General features: G+C 42.7%; 1 protein-coding gene across 3 annotated transcripts; it reads left to right on the forward strand.

Annotated features, from left to right (window-relative positions):
• The first annotated feature begins 1,479 nt into the window (after positions 1–1,479).
• arhgap35b (Rho GTPase activating protein 35b) lies at positions 1,480–13,439 on the forward strand. 3 transcript variants are annotated; one of them, XM_034683419.1, is made up of 7 exons: positions 1,480–1,560; positions 4,135–8,044; positions 8,307–8,448; positions 9,747–9,824; positions 10,013–10,144; positions 10,378–10,483; positions 10,615–13,439. In XM_034683419.1, the coding sequence occupies exons 2-7, from the start codon at positions 4,325–4,327 to the stop codon at positions 11,024–11,026; spliced, it is 4,590 nt and encodes a 1,529-aa protein (XP_034539310.1). In that variant the 5' UTR covers positions 1,480–1,560; positions 4,135–4,324; the 3' UTR covers positions 11,027–13,439. The 3 variants fall into 3 exon arrangements, with proteins under 3 accessions (XP_034539310.1, XP_034539311.1, XP_034539309.1); XM_034683420.1 differs by having other exon boundaries at positions 1,526–2,222; XM_034683418.1 differs by lacking the exon at positions 1,480–1,560 and adding an exon at positions 1,571–2,042.
• Positions 13,440–14,690: the final 1,251 nt, after the last annotated feature.

Raw genomic sequence — 14,690 nt, forward strand, 5'->3', positions numbered from 1 at the left:
GTGAGAGACAAGCAGATAGAGTACCCAGCAGGCTGTTTAGGGTCATTTAGTTAAGAAAAGACCCAGAACTGATGATGTGAGCAGATCTGTTATGTATAGAGCCATCACACTGTGGAAAAATGTACCTGTTTGTTGTTACTATAATTGAAGCCCCCAGTAAAGCCAGTTTCAAAAGACTTTTAAAGAAACACCTTAATAAAAATCCTAACATTAAGTGAATATCCTGTTTTTTTATTTTATTTTTGTAGCATTTCTAGCTGCTGTATTTCCTGTTTGTAGCAGTTTCAGTTTTCAGTTGTTGTATCTTACATTTTTAGTATATTTAGTTGATGTATTCTCTGTTTGTAGCATTTTTCTGTTCTTGTGTTTCATGTTTGTTGCATTTTCAGTTTTGTATTTCATGTATATTTTGTATGTAATGTTTGTTTTGTGTGAACCTGTTATACCTCTAAATTTGTAAACGTTACCAAATGACAAAAGTTGGACATCTGTTGACTGATGGAAGCTATTCACAGAAAACCAGTTAGCAGTGAAGTAGCATTACTGCATATTTTAGTCAAAGTGACAAGGGGTGATGCAACCCCAGTTTTTAAACAACATTTATATTAGTAACAAATAATTGACTTTAGACTTATTAAGTTGTGTCTCTTACTGTGAATGTAAGGTAAGTTTTGGAATAAGTTAGGGTATGACTACTAGTGGTGGGCGTATTGATATATCAGTATTTACACGCTACTCATTTGAGTGTTGAGTACTCTAATAAAATATCAATACTAATTAATAAATGCGAAATAAAAGCGCATGTGTCACTTGTGATTCTTTTGTACCGGTAAATTCTGAGACATCATGATCACAGTGTCATTTTTAACGGTATTCATGGTGAAGAGGCTGTTTTAAGCTTTCCACTCTACGAATTTAAATAGAGGATGATTGATTATTTATTATTTATGTGTTTTTCTAAATGTATTTCATTGTTGAAAAAAGGCCTGCAAAGGATTTGCATATCAAAGTTTTTAAAATAACAGTATTTGTCATGGGACTTGTCTTTCAAGGGATGCATTTTAATGAAAAAAAACAAATCACTGAAAGTATCGGTATCAGGTATCGAGTAATCTCAGTATTCTGACTTTATTCTCAGAATAATAATTTAAAAAAAAATTTGACCTTAAATTTTTTTTTTTTCAGTAGCCCTTATCCTCTTCCGTGGTATCGGGTATCGAAAAACTGCGAAAAAGTAATCGGTTTCTTATCGAATCATAAAAGTGTGGTATGGCACTAATTCACAGCAAGCTAGTTAGCATTGAAGTAGCATTACTACATATTTTAGTCAAAGTGACAAGAGGTGATGCAACCCCAGTTTTTTATCAATATTTATATTAGTAACAAACAAATGACTTTAGACTTATTAAGTTCTGTCTCTTAATGTGAATGTAAGTTTTAGAATAAGTTAGGGTATGACTACACAGAGAAATCGATTGCTGTGGAGGCTCCCGCATTGTCAGTGTGCTGGTGAGCTCAGCAGAGAGCAGACCTGCTGCAGTTGTGTGAGGGCGCCGCTGGGTGAGTCCCTCTCTCCGCTGCCTCTGTCTCCACAGCTCCTTTTTCCCAAAGAAAAGAAGAGGAGAACTAGGTCCGGGGAGGAGGGCCGCCGCCATTATCGGAAAGCTGGCAGAATTACCACTTTCACACACGCAATCTGCTCTTCAAATTGACCGGGACGTGAACGATTTTCTGTTGCAGAGGGGAGCACATTTGAGACGAAACACCACGGCGATTGCAACAAACTCACCCCTTGTCTCGTGTGCGCCACCGGCCCAGCATAATGTGGGCACAACAATGGACAGAATAATTATTGAAAAAGCAACGTGGTGAACCGAGAAGAAGACGGCTAAGCACATTTTATACGCTTGAATTTCTCCTGAAGTCAAACCATTTCAACAACAACACTGGATTGTTGTATCATTTGGGATATTTATTTCTCCAATCCGCGTGTTTAATTGCAAAGAAAACACTGATGCCGAACAAGAGAACTGCAGGCATGGGTAATGGATGTTTAATTTAAACCTCCTTAATTGCACTCGTTGTTGAATTATCAGTATTATCAGTGAATCCGGAGGAGCCGAAGTGTGTTCTGCGGCTTTATGCTATTGCACATCAGGCGGCGAGGGCTGCGGCAAGAGCTGGCCTGACAGATGCAAGAGGAGAAAGGGAGAAATGCGATGGTATGTACCCTGCTGCATGCTCTGTCCTAGTCTTTATGAGCTATTACCGAGTGCTACACCCTGGACAGCTGAGTAAATAAAATCCGTTTAACATTGTCTGTCGGCGTGGAGGCGGTAGGTAGGTAGGCTATCCAGGATTCTGGCTCTGCGATTTCATTATGTAGACAGCAGGCCTGGCGTGGTCAGCCCCTCTCTGTGCACCCTAAAGCCCATGGTAACTGTTAATCCTTTGCAAAAACATATAAGGTTGCTAAATCTTATCTAGGTAAGTAGGTTATGTGAGGGAAAGAGCTTGCATATGCGCTTCAGTGAACTGTATTTTGATAATGCTAGATAGGGTGGTTGTTTTTATGTGCTGTGAACTTGTCTGTTCATTTGCGTATTAGGCCTTAGCTCAGCTGAGCGGTGTAGACTGCCCATGGTTGCATGGTTGACCCTGCTGGAGCTGTTTTTTCCCCTCATGTGTGGTCACTTCATGCGACAGAGCGTTGTAGCTTTCATTTGATCCTCTGATTCCTCTTTTTATTTATGATAGTGACTCATATCACACACAGGTGCAGTTCTGCATTTGGTAATTACTCTTTTTCTAGAAATGATTAGCAATTATACAAGAGTTGCACCAGTAGCATAATAAATTGAGGCTCTGATTAATCCTAAGTATAGTTTTCAATACAGGTGACTAAGTTCAGTGTCCCCCCTGACAAACATGGTGCATGTGTCTGAGTCTGTTAACAAGCCCTTCATTCAGTCACTGTTTTGTCTTTGGGGATCAGGCTGATAGCTCCTGTTTCAGTGAAGTATAAAAACTGATGTGCCCATAACAAAGTCATTTTCATGCTTGTCATCCAACTCACAGCTGACATGGTCATTTAAAAGCACCACTCCCAAAATGTCCTCTCATAGGATCAATGTAGTCCTGGACTCATGTTGGAAACATTTAGCTTAAGTTGGGTAGACTAGCGCTGATATAAGTTGATTGATAAATAGGTGGATTTTTGTTTTTACAACAACCCTTTTGATATTCAAATATTACTTAAAGTGAAGTGATATTGTATGAAAGAAACAGGTCCTGATTGTTACACCTGAATATCTGATTTTTGTCTCAGCATTCAACAAATCTTTGGGGTTTGGGTTTTGCTCTGCTGGGCAGTATGAAAGTTATATTATGTCACTTTCTGCTCAGAGACATTGTGATGGACTTTTTACATTTATTTTTGATATTTTTTAGAGCTATTTGCAAAACGGATTTTCTGATTAGTTCAAAGATGAATTGAAAGTGCAGCCTTAGAATGGATAACACATGTTCCTGATAGTTTGATCATATTGGCATTCCTCTTTGTATGTCCCCATCATTTACTGAACTTTCAACATGACTTGTACATCTAAAGTCTTCAACTACTGTCAGGAGATTGTGACTAGTTGGAATAACTGATACTGAAACTGTGCTTTAGCTGGTGACTTGATGTGATTTCAAAGACTATATATTGTTTTATAAAAGCTTTGTGTGTTCAATAATAATGCTGACTAGTGATCGGACTACACCAGATACATGTATTCAAAGGAAAGTGGCAGAACATTGAATAATTGTGCATCTTGTTATTGTCCCATGCTGTTATTATGACAAGATCGCCTAATCATGTGGAGGATGGAGATTTAAGTTAGGCATTTGGAAGTTGACACACTTTTGCAAAGGCATTGTTAAATGTTTTGTAATCAAAATACTGTCAGTAAGTCTTTTTCTGCATCAAGCAGCATGTCTTAATAATATTTACAGAGTATTTTGTTTGTCTGATGATCTGCTATTTGCCATGTTTGCTTTTTAACTCTGTTTTTTCCTTTTTATTCAATTTAAAAATCTAGTTTTGTCTATTGTCCACATTATCTGATGTCTTTGTTTCATTTTTTTTGACAGGATCTGATTCTTATGAGGAATGAATGAAGGAACTCCCCTCATACGACTGCACTGCTATTTAATAAAATTGAAGACCAGCAGAAGAAAGTGAAATCTGATCTCCTCTGTGGATCAGCAGCTTTATGGACAAACATTCAAGTGAACTCCTTTACACAGTGCCTGTTTATGGCAGGATGAGCTTCAGCAGGCTATGATGGCAAAAAAGCAAGATGCCCGATCGCCCATTTATAATCTTGTTGTGGTGGGCTTGTCAGGAACGGAGAAAGAGAAGGGGCAATGTGGGGTTGGAAAGTCCTGCTTGTGTAATAGATATGTGCGGCCCAGTGCTGACGACTTCTACTTGGACCACACATCAGTGTTGAGCACCAGTGACTTTGGGGGTCGTGTGGTTAATAATGATCACTTTCTGTTTTGGGGAGAGGTGTCACGGGTTCTGGAGGAGGGGCCTGAATGCAGGATGCATGTTGTGGAACAAACTGAGTTTATTGATGACCAGACATTTCAGCCACATCGTAGCACTGCTATGCAGCCCTATATCAAACGGGCAGCTGGAACCAAGCTGGCCTCAGCAGAGAAGCTCATGTACTTCTGTACAGATCAGCTGGGCCTGGAGCAAGACTTTGAGCAGAAACAAATGCCTGAGGGCAAGCTGCAGGTAGATGGCTTCCTGCTTTGTGTAGATGTCAGCAGGGGCATGAACCGCAACTTTGATGACCAGCTGAAGTTTGTCACAAACCTTTACGGTCAGCTTAGCAAGACTAAGAAGCCTATTGTGCTGGTCCTCACCAAATGTGATGAAGGAGTTGAACGCTACATTAAAGATGCGCATACATTTGCCATCACAAAAAAGAGTCTGCCAGTAGTTGAGACATCTGCCCGTTCAAACATAAACGTGGACCTTGCCTTCCTCACTTTGGTTCAGCTCATTGACAAGGGCAGAGGGAAGCCCAAGATCATTCCCTATTTTGAAGCCCTGAAACTCCAGAGTCAGCAGATAGCTTCAGCCAAGGATCGCTATGAATGGCTAATTAACCGCATAGTAAAGAATCACAATGAAACCTGGATAAACACCAGTCGACGCATGAACACCTCCCCTGAGTACAAAGAATATGTTTTCTTGGAGGGAACAGCTAAATGCAAGAAGCTTTTTCAACAGCATGTTTACCGTCTGAAGCAGGAACATATTGAGAGGCGTCGCAAAATATACCTAAGCACTCTTCCCTTAGCACTTAGTTCCTTGGTGCCTGACCTGGATGAGATTGATCAGCTGAGCTGGTCTGGGGTACAGAAGGTCCTGGAGTCCAAGCAGCACTTTGCCCACTGGTTTGTTGTTCTGGAAGACTCACCATGGGAGGATACATCTCACATTGATAATATGGAAGATGAAAGAATCCCTTCAGACCTGCTGGAGACTGGTGAGGCAGAGGATTTATTCAACGCCCACTTGGAACATCTGCGTAATGAGTGCAGACGGGCAGAGATGAGGCTGGAGTTTAAACACAAGTTAGCATCTTCTCCCTTTGTCACACCTGGTAAACCTTGGGAGGAGGCCCGCAGTTTTATCATGAATGAAGAGTTCTACCAGTGGCTAGAGGAGCCAGAGTACTTAGACTTGTACAACCGCCACCAGAAGGAGATCATCGACCGCGCTAAAGAAGACTTCCAGGAGCTCTTACTTGAGTACTCAGAGCTTTTTTATGAGCTGGAGGTAGATGCCAAGCCGAGCAAAGAGAAAATGGGGGCAATCCAGGAGGTTTTAGGAGAGGAACAGCGGTTTAAAGCACTACAGAAGCTACCAGCTGAAAGGGATGCTTTGGTGTTGAAGCATATCCACTTTGTCTATCACCCTACCAAGGAGACCTGCCCCAGCAGTCCTCACTGTGGAGACTCTAAGATTGAACAAATCCTAGTTTCACGTTTCCCCACTTGTTACCCCTTTTTTGATTTGAAGGCTCATTTTGGAGACAACAAGGCTGACCGGATTAACCTCGTCATACTAGGGAGGGATGGACTCGCCAGAGAATTCGCCAACGAGATTAGGGCTCTCTGCACCAATGATGACTGGTATGTGTTAGACGGGAAGATGTATGAACTGACACTGAGGCCAATTGAAGGAAATGTACGTCTTCCAGTAAATTCCTTCCACACCCCTACTTTCACCCCTCATGGATGCCTGTGTCTGTATAACTCTAAAGAGTCCCTCTCCTATGTGGTGGAAAGCCTTGAGCGACTTAGGGAATCAACTCTAGGCCGAAGGGATAGCATGCTAGCGCAGCTGCCAACATCACTGCTGTTGGTCACCAAAAGAGGTGTAGGATCGTATGTGGACATAGGTGGAGAAACTGCCTTAAACCTTATAACACAGGGACAACAGGTTGCAAGGAGACTGCAGTGTAGCTTTTTAGACCCAGCCTCCCCAGGTGTGGGCTATGGCCATAATGTCAACGAGACTCAAATCAACCAGGTGCTGAGAGGCCTTCTGGATATCAGAAGAAGCACATCTTTCAGTAGCAGTTCCCCACCCCTCCTCCCTGAGCCTCCAGGTCTCAGAGACTCCCCTCATCAGCCTGCTCCAGAGGCAGACCTCCGCATTGTCATGTGCTTGATGTGCGGAGACTCCTACGACATCGAGCAGCTTCTGTCCCCTTTCCTAATGCATCAGCACTGCAGGCCCATGTCCAATTGCGGCACCTCTGTACTGCTGGAGCAGACAGTTGCTGGACACAAGCTGGCTATAGAGCTCTCCTTGCTCTCATACCATGCCTCCTTCACTTTGCGGAAGAGCAGGTTAGTACACGGCTACATTGCAGTGTACTCTGTGTCAAGAAAAGCCTCCCTTGAGACCCTCTGTGCCTTCTTGTGTGAGGTTCAGGACATCATCCCAGTTCAGCTGTTGGCAGTGGGAGACAGCCAGGCAGAGCTCACGGACAGCGACTATGCCTGTGAACAACTGATCCAAGGGGAGGAGCTTGCCCATGAGATTGAGGGTCGATTCAATAGTTTGGTCTGTGGATCGGGGGGAGTGGTGGGAGGCCTGCACAGGATAGAAATGTTCCATTCTTTCCTGATGGAGGTGGTTGAGAAACGCAACATTGTTGAGGCCACACACATGTACGATAATGTAGCTGAAGCATGCACCAATGAAAATGTGTATTCCCCTCGCTGCAGTTCTCCCAGCCCTGTTACCATGTTCCTGGATTCAGAGGATGATGTCGAGCCATCACCTCCGTACTATGATGGCACACTCTCTTCACATAGTGGGGGCTACAACCTGCCTGACTTAGAATCCGGTGACATCTCTGTCATTTCTGATATCAGAGACTTTGAAAACAAACTCAACAACAAGGTACCCCCTCAAGTGAGAGTTAAACCAGGCGTCACTTTTGACTTCCGGAAGGTTAGTCGTAATCCATATATTGATACGTTAGGTCACCGCCGCTCCCTGCCCTCCGCTGTAACCTGGGTTCCTGGCGGGGATGTGGGCTACGATCCCTCAGACTACGCCGAACCCATTGACGCTGTTTCAAAACCCCGCCCAAGCAACGAAGAGATCATCTACTCAGTTCCTCATGACAGCACACAAGGCAAAATCATCACTATCCGCAACTCCAACAGGATGCACTCCAATGGAAACGGCTCAGACAGTGAAGCAGACAGCAGCTCTCTGGAGAGGAGGAGGAAGTTCTCAGCTGCGGGGGTGAAGCCTCGTCTTTACCGCGACCGCTCCAAGCGGCTTGGCAAATTCAGCAGCTTCCGCACAAGCTTCATAGGCAGTGATGATGAAATGGGAGCTCTTCAGAAGTCCAAGGAAGACGACTATGGGACACTGAAAGGTGAAAGTCTAGTTAATGAGGAGAGCGAAGACCCCAAAAAGAGGAACATCCTGAAGAGCCTGCGACGGACAGCCAAGGTGTGTATTATACAACATTTGAGTGTGTTTTGGTACAGAAAAAGTCTCATTTTCATTTACCTGTCTATGATCTTAGGCAGGAAGTATTTTTAAGCCAATGTTGATTTAATATGCTTTAACTGTGAGAACATATTTGAGGGAATGTAGACTTAGATCACCCTAGAGGTAGTGTATGTGAGGATTTTGTCTGATTGCCTGAGAATTAAATGAGTGCCACTCGTTATACAACTCTCTTTTGATGAGACACTGTCTGTCTTCACAGAAAACAAGACCAAAGCCCCGTCCAGCTATTCCCAAGCCCGTCGAGAGTGCTTACTTTGGTATTCCCCTTGTGAGTGTGGTATCCCCAGACAGACCTATCCCACTCTTCATCGAGAAGTGTGTCCGCTTCATTGAGACTACAGGTCAGTTCTTTTGTCTTTTTGAACTCTTCGTTTTTCCAGTTTATCACTGGGCATGTGATCTACGCATGTCTGATCAAATAATTGACAGCGATCCTTTATCAGTTATTGTTCTACTTCAGTGTTAATTTCCTTGACGAAATTATGACGATAAATGTTCGTCAAGGAATCATTTTTTCATGACGAAAACAAGACTATGAAGAGCTGAAGTGCATCACTGATAATAAAAACTGTGACGAACATATGTTTTGATTTCGTTGACGAGACGAAAACATTAGTGGCGGATCGTCGGATATTCAAAATCCATGTTTCTCCCCGCTGTGCGTCTCTACCTGCAGCAGGTGTTTCTTTATGAACCAGCTCTCCCCGCCTCCATATATCTGTCTCATCTTCATTGAGGATTTTTACCCCTGGTGTGCGTTAGTGATGGAGACACAACCCGGGGACGTCTGTTTTAATATTTGATGTTTGACGTTTTTGCCGCTATTACCGTAAAAAGCTCCACGACAACAGCTTGATTTAATCCAGTTTGGTGAAACATCAGACACCTTCAGTACATTTTGATCAACTCCTTGTCGTCAAAGATGCAGATATATTTCAGAGTGCCGTGAACTGACTGACTATCCAGTGTGCCTGTCACTGCAGGTGTATTCAAGGACTGTCATAAATGTGCAATACAGGCATTTCATGGCATTTTTCTGAGTCAAGAGAATCAAAATACAGTCACAGTGGTCACATCAAGAATGTTTTCTTTCGACCTTTTAGCAGGGACAGGCTTAATTATTTAACTTAAGATATTACACAAGCAAAAGTGTCAAAGGAGTGAAATGTTGACGATTTTAACACTTGGTATAAACCTGTTACCAATATCTGATCGACAATTATTTAGAGTGAAGATGTTTTGGCAAAAATTAAAGACTAAAATTTTTTGAGTTTCCACCGACTAAAACTAGACTAAAACTATAAAGGGCTGAAAAGACATAAATGTGACCAAAACTAACAGGCATTTTCGTCTAAAGACTAAGACTAAATCTAAAATAGCAGCCAAAATTAACACTGTTCTACTTTACCTTTTTAGAATAAAATATTATGATTATGCAGATTATACACCTGTTTATTACTGTGCTGTGATATTAAAGTTATATAGTGATTTGTTCACTATTTTATTACTATAAAAATGCCAGCATCTGTATTGTCATGTCAGTTTGCAACACAGCTAATGAAGTGTTGTGCTTTGCTTGTTTCCAACTCTACCCCCCACGTCTTTCCCTTTTCTCTGCTGCGCTCTCTTTCTCCCTCAGGCCTGAATACAGAGGGGTTGTACCGTGTGAGCGGCAACAAGTCAGAGATGGAAAGCATGCAGAGGCAGTTTGAACAGGGTGAGTTGCCAATCAGACTTGTTTGAACCAGCTGTTTGACATATAATTATGAGGGCTGTCTAATCAAAACATAAACAGAGATTTACCAAAGGAAAGTGACATGCAGCGGATTGTTTGCTCCCGATGAAAGCTGCTACTGATGGGCGTATTCTCTCTGATCTATTTAACTGTCTTTCTCTTCTGTGCAGATCACGGATTAGACCTCGTGGAGAAAGACTTCTCCATAAACACTGTGGCTGGAGGCCTCAAAAGCTTCTTCTCTGAGCTGCCTGAGCCCCTGGTGCCTTGTGCTCTGCAGGTGGACCTATTGGATGCTTTCAGTAAGCAAACACTGCTGGGCTGGGAGGGTCCTCACTAGAACATAAAAAGATTATTTCTCTAGGAGGGAAGAGGGTAGGGTAGGTCGTTGAAAACCTGAGCTGCTCTGTAATAGATGTGTAGCGTTGCAGAGAACTATCATAATGGTAGTCTAGAGGGACCTTTAATGCGAGATACGTACTGTGTGTGATAATAATGTCTCAGTTCTAATGAAGACTTCTCTCTGTGTATGCAGAAATCAATGACAGAGAACAGAGGCTATACACCATGAAGGATGTCCTGAGGAGGTTCCCCAGGGAGAATTACGATGTCTTCAAATATGTAGCGAGCCACTTGCACAAGTAAGTCCCCTGTCTGCTGTTTGGATCCTTTTCATGTATTTCTCGGTCTTCTACGGTTGACAACCATCTGCTTTTCTGCACTTGATGATGAGAATGAATAATTAGTGTCTATTTGCGTGTCTTTTTCCCAGGGTGAGCCAGCTGAACAGGGTGAACTTGATGACCAGTGAAAACTTGTCCATCTGTTTCTGGCCCACTCTCATGAGGCCAGACTTCACCACTATGGACGCTCTGACTGCCACACGCACCTACCAGACAATCATCGAGACCTTCATCCACCAGTGTGCATTCTTCTTCTACAACCAGCCCCTCCTCGATTCCCCCACAGGCCTGGCGGGTCTCCCTGCCTCGCCCACCACCACCCTCAGCGGGAGCTCTGCCTACTCTTGTTATCGCTCCTCCCCTCCCCACACCACCACACACTTCAGCCCCCTGCAGCAGTCCCCGCCCACCACCCCCCAGTCCCCCCTGCAGTCTCTGCTCCCTCCCCTCCACCAGCATCCCCACTCCCACCATTCCCCTGCTGAACAAGAGACACTGTGAGAGACGGTGAAACCACATGTGCCCATGATGATGCTGGACCTTATCACCAACACACACACACACACACACACACACATACACACGCTCACACGCTCACACGCTCACACACACACACACACACACACACGCTCACACACACACACACACACACACACACACACACACACGCACACGCACACGCACACACAAACACAAACAACAACATGTGCTCTGCATTTTTGATCATGGACAACCTAGAATATGAAAAGAGGAGATGGGAAGTGTCTGGAGAGACCTCCCTCACCTGCCATTTGTGTGTGTGCATCAGAGCAGGCCACCATTATCAGTGACTCTTCCTCTGCCCTTTGAGCCCCTGATCACCTGGAACCTGACTTCAGCTCAGAGGCTGAGGACAGAGGTTGCCGTCACAGCAAGCCTAGCTCCTGTCAGAAACCACCACTTATCCTACACTACCCAGAAAAAGAAACCTCGATGCCAAGCTGGAAGAAATGATTTGTGGCCACCATGTATTTATCTGTACAAAACTGTTTTTAGTTTTTTTTTCTCATGAAAGTACTGCCACTGGATTTTTAGACATTTCCTCTGTAGGTCCTTTTGGGCAGCAGGTTGCTCTGTCTGCCTACGAGGTTTCTCTCGTCGGCTCTACATGAGGCGTCAGCATGGGGAGGGAAGGGAAGAAGGGGAGGGAAGGGTACACATCCAGGGATGCACTTTAATGATCACTGTTGTTTTGCCCTCAGAAGGGTTTTTTTTTTTTTTTGTGGACATACTGTTTTCTCGTGTGTTTTTAATTTCACAGCTCAAACAGCCATACCCATTGCCTCTACAGAGCTCTGGCAGATCAAACTTTGTTTACATCAAACCTTTTTTTTTTGTATCCGCAAACTTATCTGAAGCACTTTTTGATAGTGTAGTATTAAAATAGAAGAAATGCCACATTGATTAATTGTCCATACTGTTTGTTTAGTGGTTGAGTATGGCATCAGTGCAGGCTTGTGAAACAAGATCCTTTTGTAAAAACTTGCGTTGTTTGAGTTGATCCAGAGGTCCCGTAATGCGTTGATGGGAAATCCACTGACATTCCTCCTTCATCCAGCCATGTGAACGTGGTTTCTTTAAGGGTTTGTCCTCTTTCTAGCTGTCGGTGGATGGGAGTGGATGTTTTGGGAAAGTTTGGATTATTTAGACCTTTATATCATAGGACTTTGTCTGCCACCAGTTAAGTGAAGGAGAAATTTTGAATGTGTAACCTCGTCATACCATAACATAACTCTACAATGCCATCCGGTGTCCATGCAAACCAAACGCTTGAAACATGATAGGTTGCTGGATGTGTTGCTGTGGCTATCTATCAAACCAAGCTCTTTGTATTCATCCAATATTAAGGACCTTTAACTCGGAAGGTGTAGTATTCTCAAACACACTGTTACTGCTAGTCCTGCTATACAATACGAAAACCAGTAGAAGTTTTAATGTTTGTGAATGGGGCACATTCAGGAAGCACCTACAGCCGTTTACCTGCTCTAGTGAATTAGTTTTTGTGCTAGCTCATCGCCCTCCCTTTTCATGGAAAAACAAACTGCACATGTTCAGTGGTAGCACTGCTGATGAAGACCTGATCATTGAAACATAAAACCTGAGAGGACGCAGTCTTTTTAATGGGAAGAAGGAAAAAAAATGACCACCAGACACACAGGCTCTGGATGTTTATGGCTCTGTTACAGTTCTTGGGTGCAACAAAGAGCGGAGTAGTTAGATGGTTTGTTGTAGTAGTAAAGGGGATCATCAACTTACAGGTACTTTTGGAATCACAGTGCTGTTGGAAGTCAGTCGTTTTATGTGTCCTTGGGAGTAAACTAAGGACACACCTCATCAAGCTCAGAGCTGTGGGCTGTAACATTAAGTCTGACTCAGAAGCAAGCAAGCAAAATGTCTCACTATGTCACGATTCCTGGGAGAATATAATATTACCGCATCACTTGACTTCTGTCGCAACCTTTGCAAACCTGCTGTTCAATGAGCAAAAAGTGAGTGCATACTACTCGATAATGGTTGTTTATTTGTATGTTGGGGAACACCACCCTTTAGTCAATGGTAGAAAACATTTCTAGTGTGTATTTCAATGATTGAAAGTCCATTTTTACAATTTTTGTGAATGGTTCAAGGCCACTTAAGTTTAGTGCATGATTTAAAAAACACAGAGGGAGATGGATGAACGCCTCTCCCTGTTTTAAAACCTAAAATTACAAGAAAACGAAACAATTGCTAAAAGTGAAATAGCTGAAACGTGAAAGTTTATGTACCGTGCACCAAGAGCAAACCATGAAATTTGTCTGACTGAAAAGTGTTAGAAGATGAAGGCCTTATGTGAACTGTATAATAGTTAATAAATTAAATCTTGTAAAATTGTCCTCAGCTTTCTTGTGCTGGTGTGTTTGCATCTTTTTATTGAGCGCTTCACCGCCCCATTCATTGATGTCACAATTGGGACACCTCAGTTTTAAATGAGATTGAAACCTCATTGTCAAAAGTGCTGTCTTTGGTTATATTTAACAAAGCCACACAATTGCAGTTTGAATAACACTGTCACAACAATAGAGCCCTGGGAGTAAAGCGTATCAAGCATACAATTTTGTTGATTACAATTTTTTAGTTTTATCTGAAAATAGAGAAGGCCCTTAACAGTTTTTTGAAAGCAGCATTGCACCTGCTCTCATGCAGAAAAAAAAGTGTCAGCCTATTATTATCCACAAATTTTATTTTGTAAAGAGCTGTGTAATGATTTTCATCCCTGACAATTATATCACAATGTCCCAAGCCGAACATCTACATGTACGTAAGGCCCCCTTTTTAATTTAGCTATCCATGAAGCATCTTTCTAATTAACACACTACACTCTACCCCACACATACTGCTCGCAGAAAGACCTCTGCTGTATTGACTGGGAGCTGTAGTATTTAGGCACTGATGCAGGTGAGTCTGAAAAGCATCAATTATTCACAGCATATCCGTCATGAGCGACTGCACTCTTTTGGTAGAAGACTGTTCTCACAGTATCTGTTCATCGATGGAGAGGGGTTGGGGATTATGATGTTATGTCCCCATCTTGTGGCTGCAGGGAGGTAGAGTTCGCCAGAGGAGGGCCTCTTTATATTTCCATGTAATGAAATTTGAACATTATATACATTTCAGGTTTCATATTTTACACAGGCTTTGGTAGGTTTATTCTCACAAATTGTCTGTCTCTCTGTTCAGATGCATCTCTGATATCTAACAGCAATCTGGTGCCAAAACTGTCATCAGTTTACACAACAGCTACAGTATGTTAGTGTGTGAAGTATGCCACTACAATGCATCTTCATCCTCTTTGACGGTCTAACACATCAAGTGTCTGTTTCTGTTTTGCTTCATATGATGTGCTATTTGTCCAGTCCGGACATATTTTCTGCATATTTTTAAACAAAAGGACTGACACATCTGACTGATTCTTCTTATCGCCTACAGGTACATGTTTCAATGGCAATTCAGATTTAAATAAGTTGTTTGTATAGTTTACATAAGTAGCCTTTTCGATGATAGTGTCATATGACAGTGAGAACACATAGCCATATGCTGATTCAATGAATTTGCTGTCCTTCTGTGGGTTATAGTGTTCAGTTTTTTT

Source organism: Notolabrus celidotus, chromosome 5, assembly GCF_009762535.1.
Source record: "Notolabrus celidotus isolate fNotCel1 chromosome 5, fNotCel1.pri, whole genome shotgun sequence".
Taxonomy (NCBI): Eukaryota; Metazoa; Chordata; class Actinopteri; order Labriformes; family Labridae; genus Notolabrus; species Notolabrus celidotus.

Coding starts and splice junctions, on each gene's coding strand:
- arhgap35b (XM_034683419.1), top strand. CDS start 4,325: ATGATGGCAAAAAAGCAAGATGCCCGATCGCCCATTTATAATCTTGTT. Junction 8,449..9,746: donor CCGCTTCATTGAGACTACAG/GTCAGTTCTTTT, acceptor TTTCTCCCTCAG/GCCTGAATACAGAGGGGTTG. Junction 10,145..10,377: donor GGACCTATTGGATGCTTTCA/GTAAGCAAACAC, acceptor CTGTGTATGCAG/AAATCAATGACAGAGAACAG.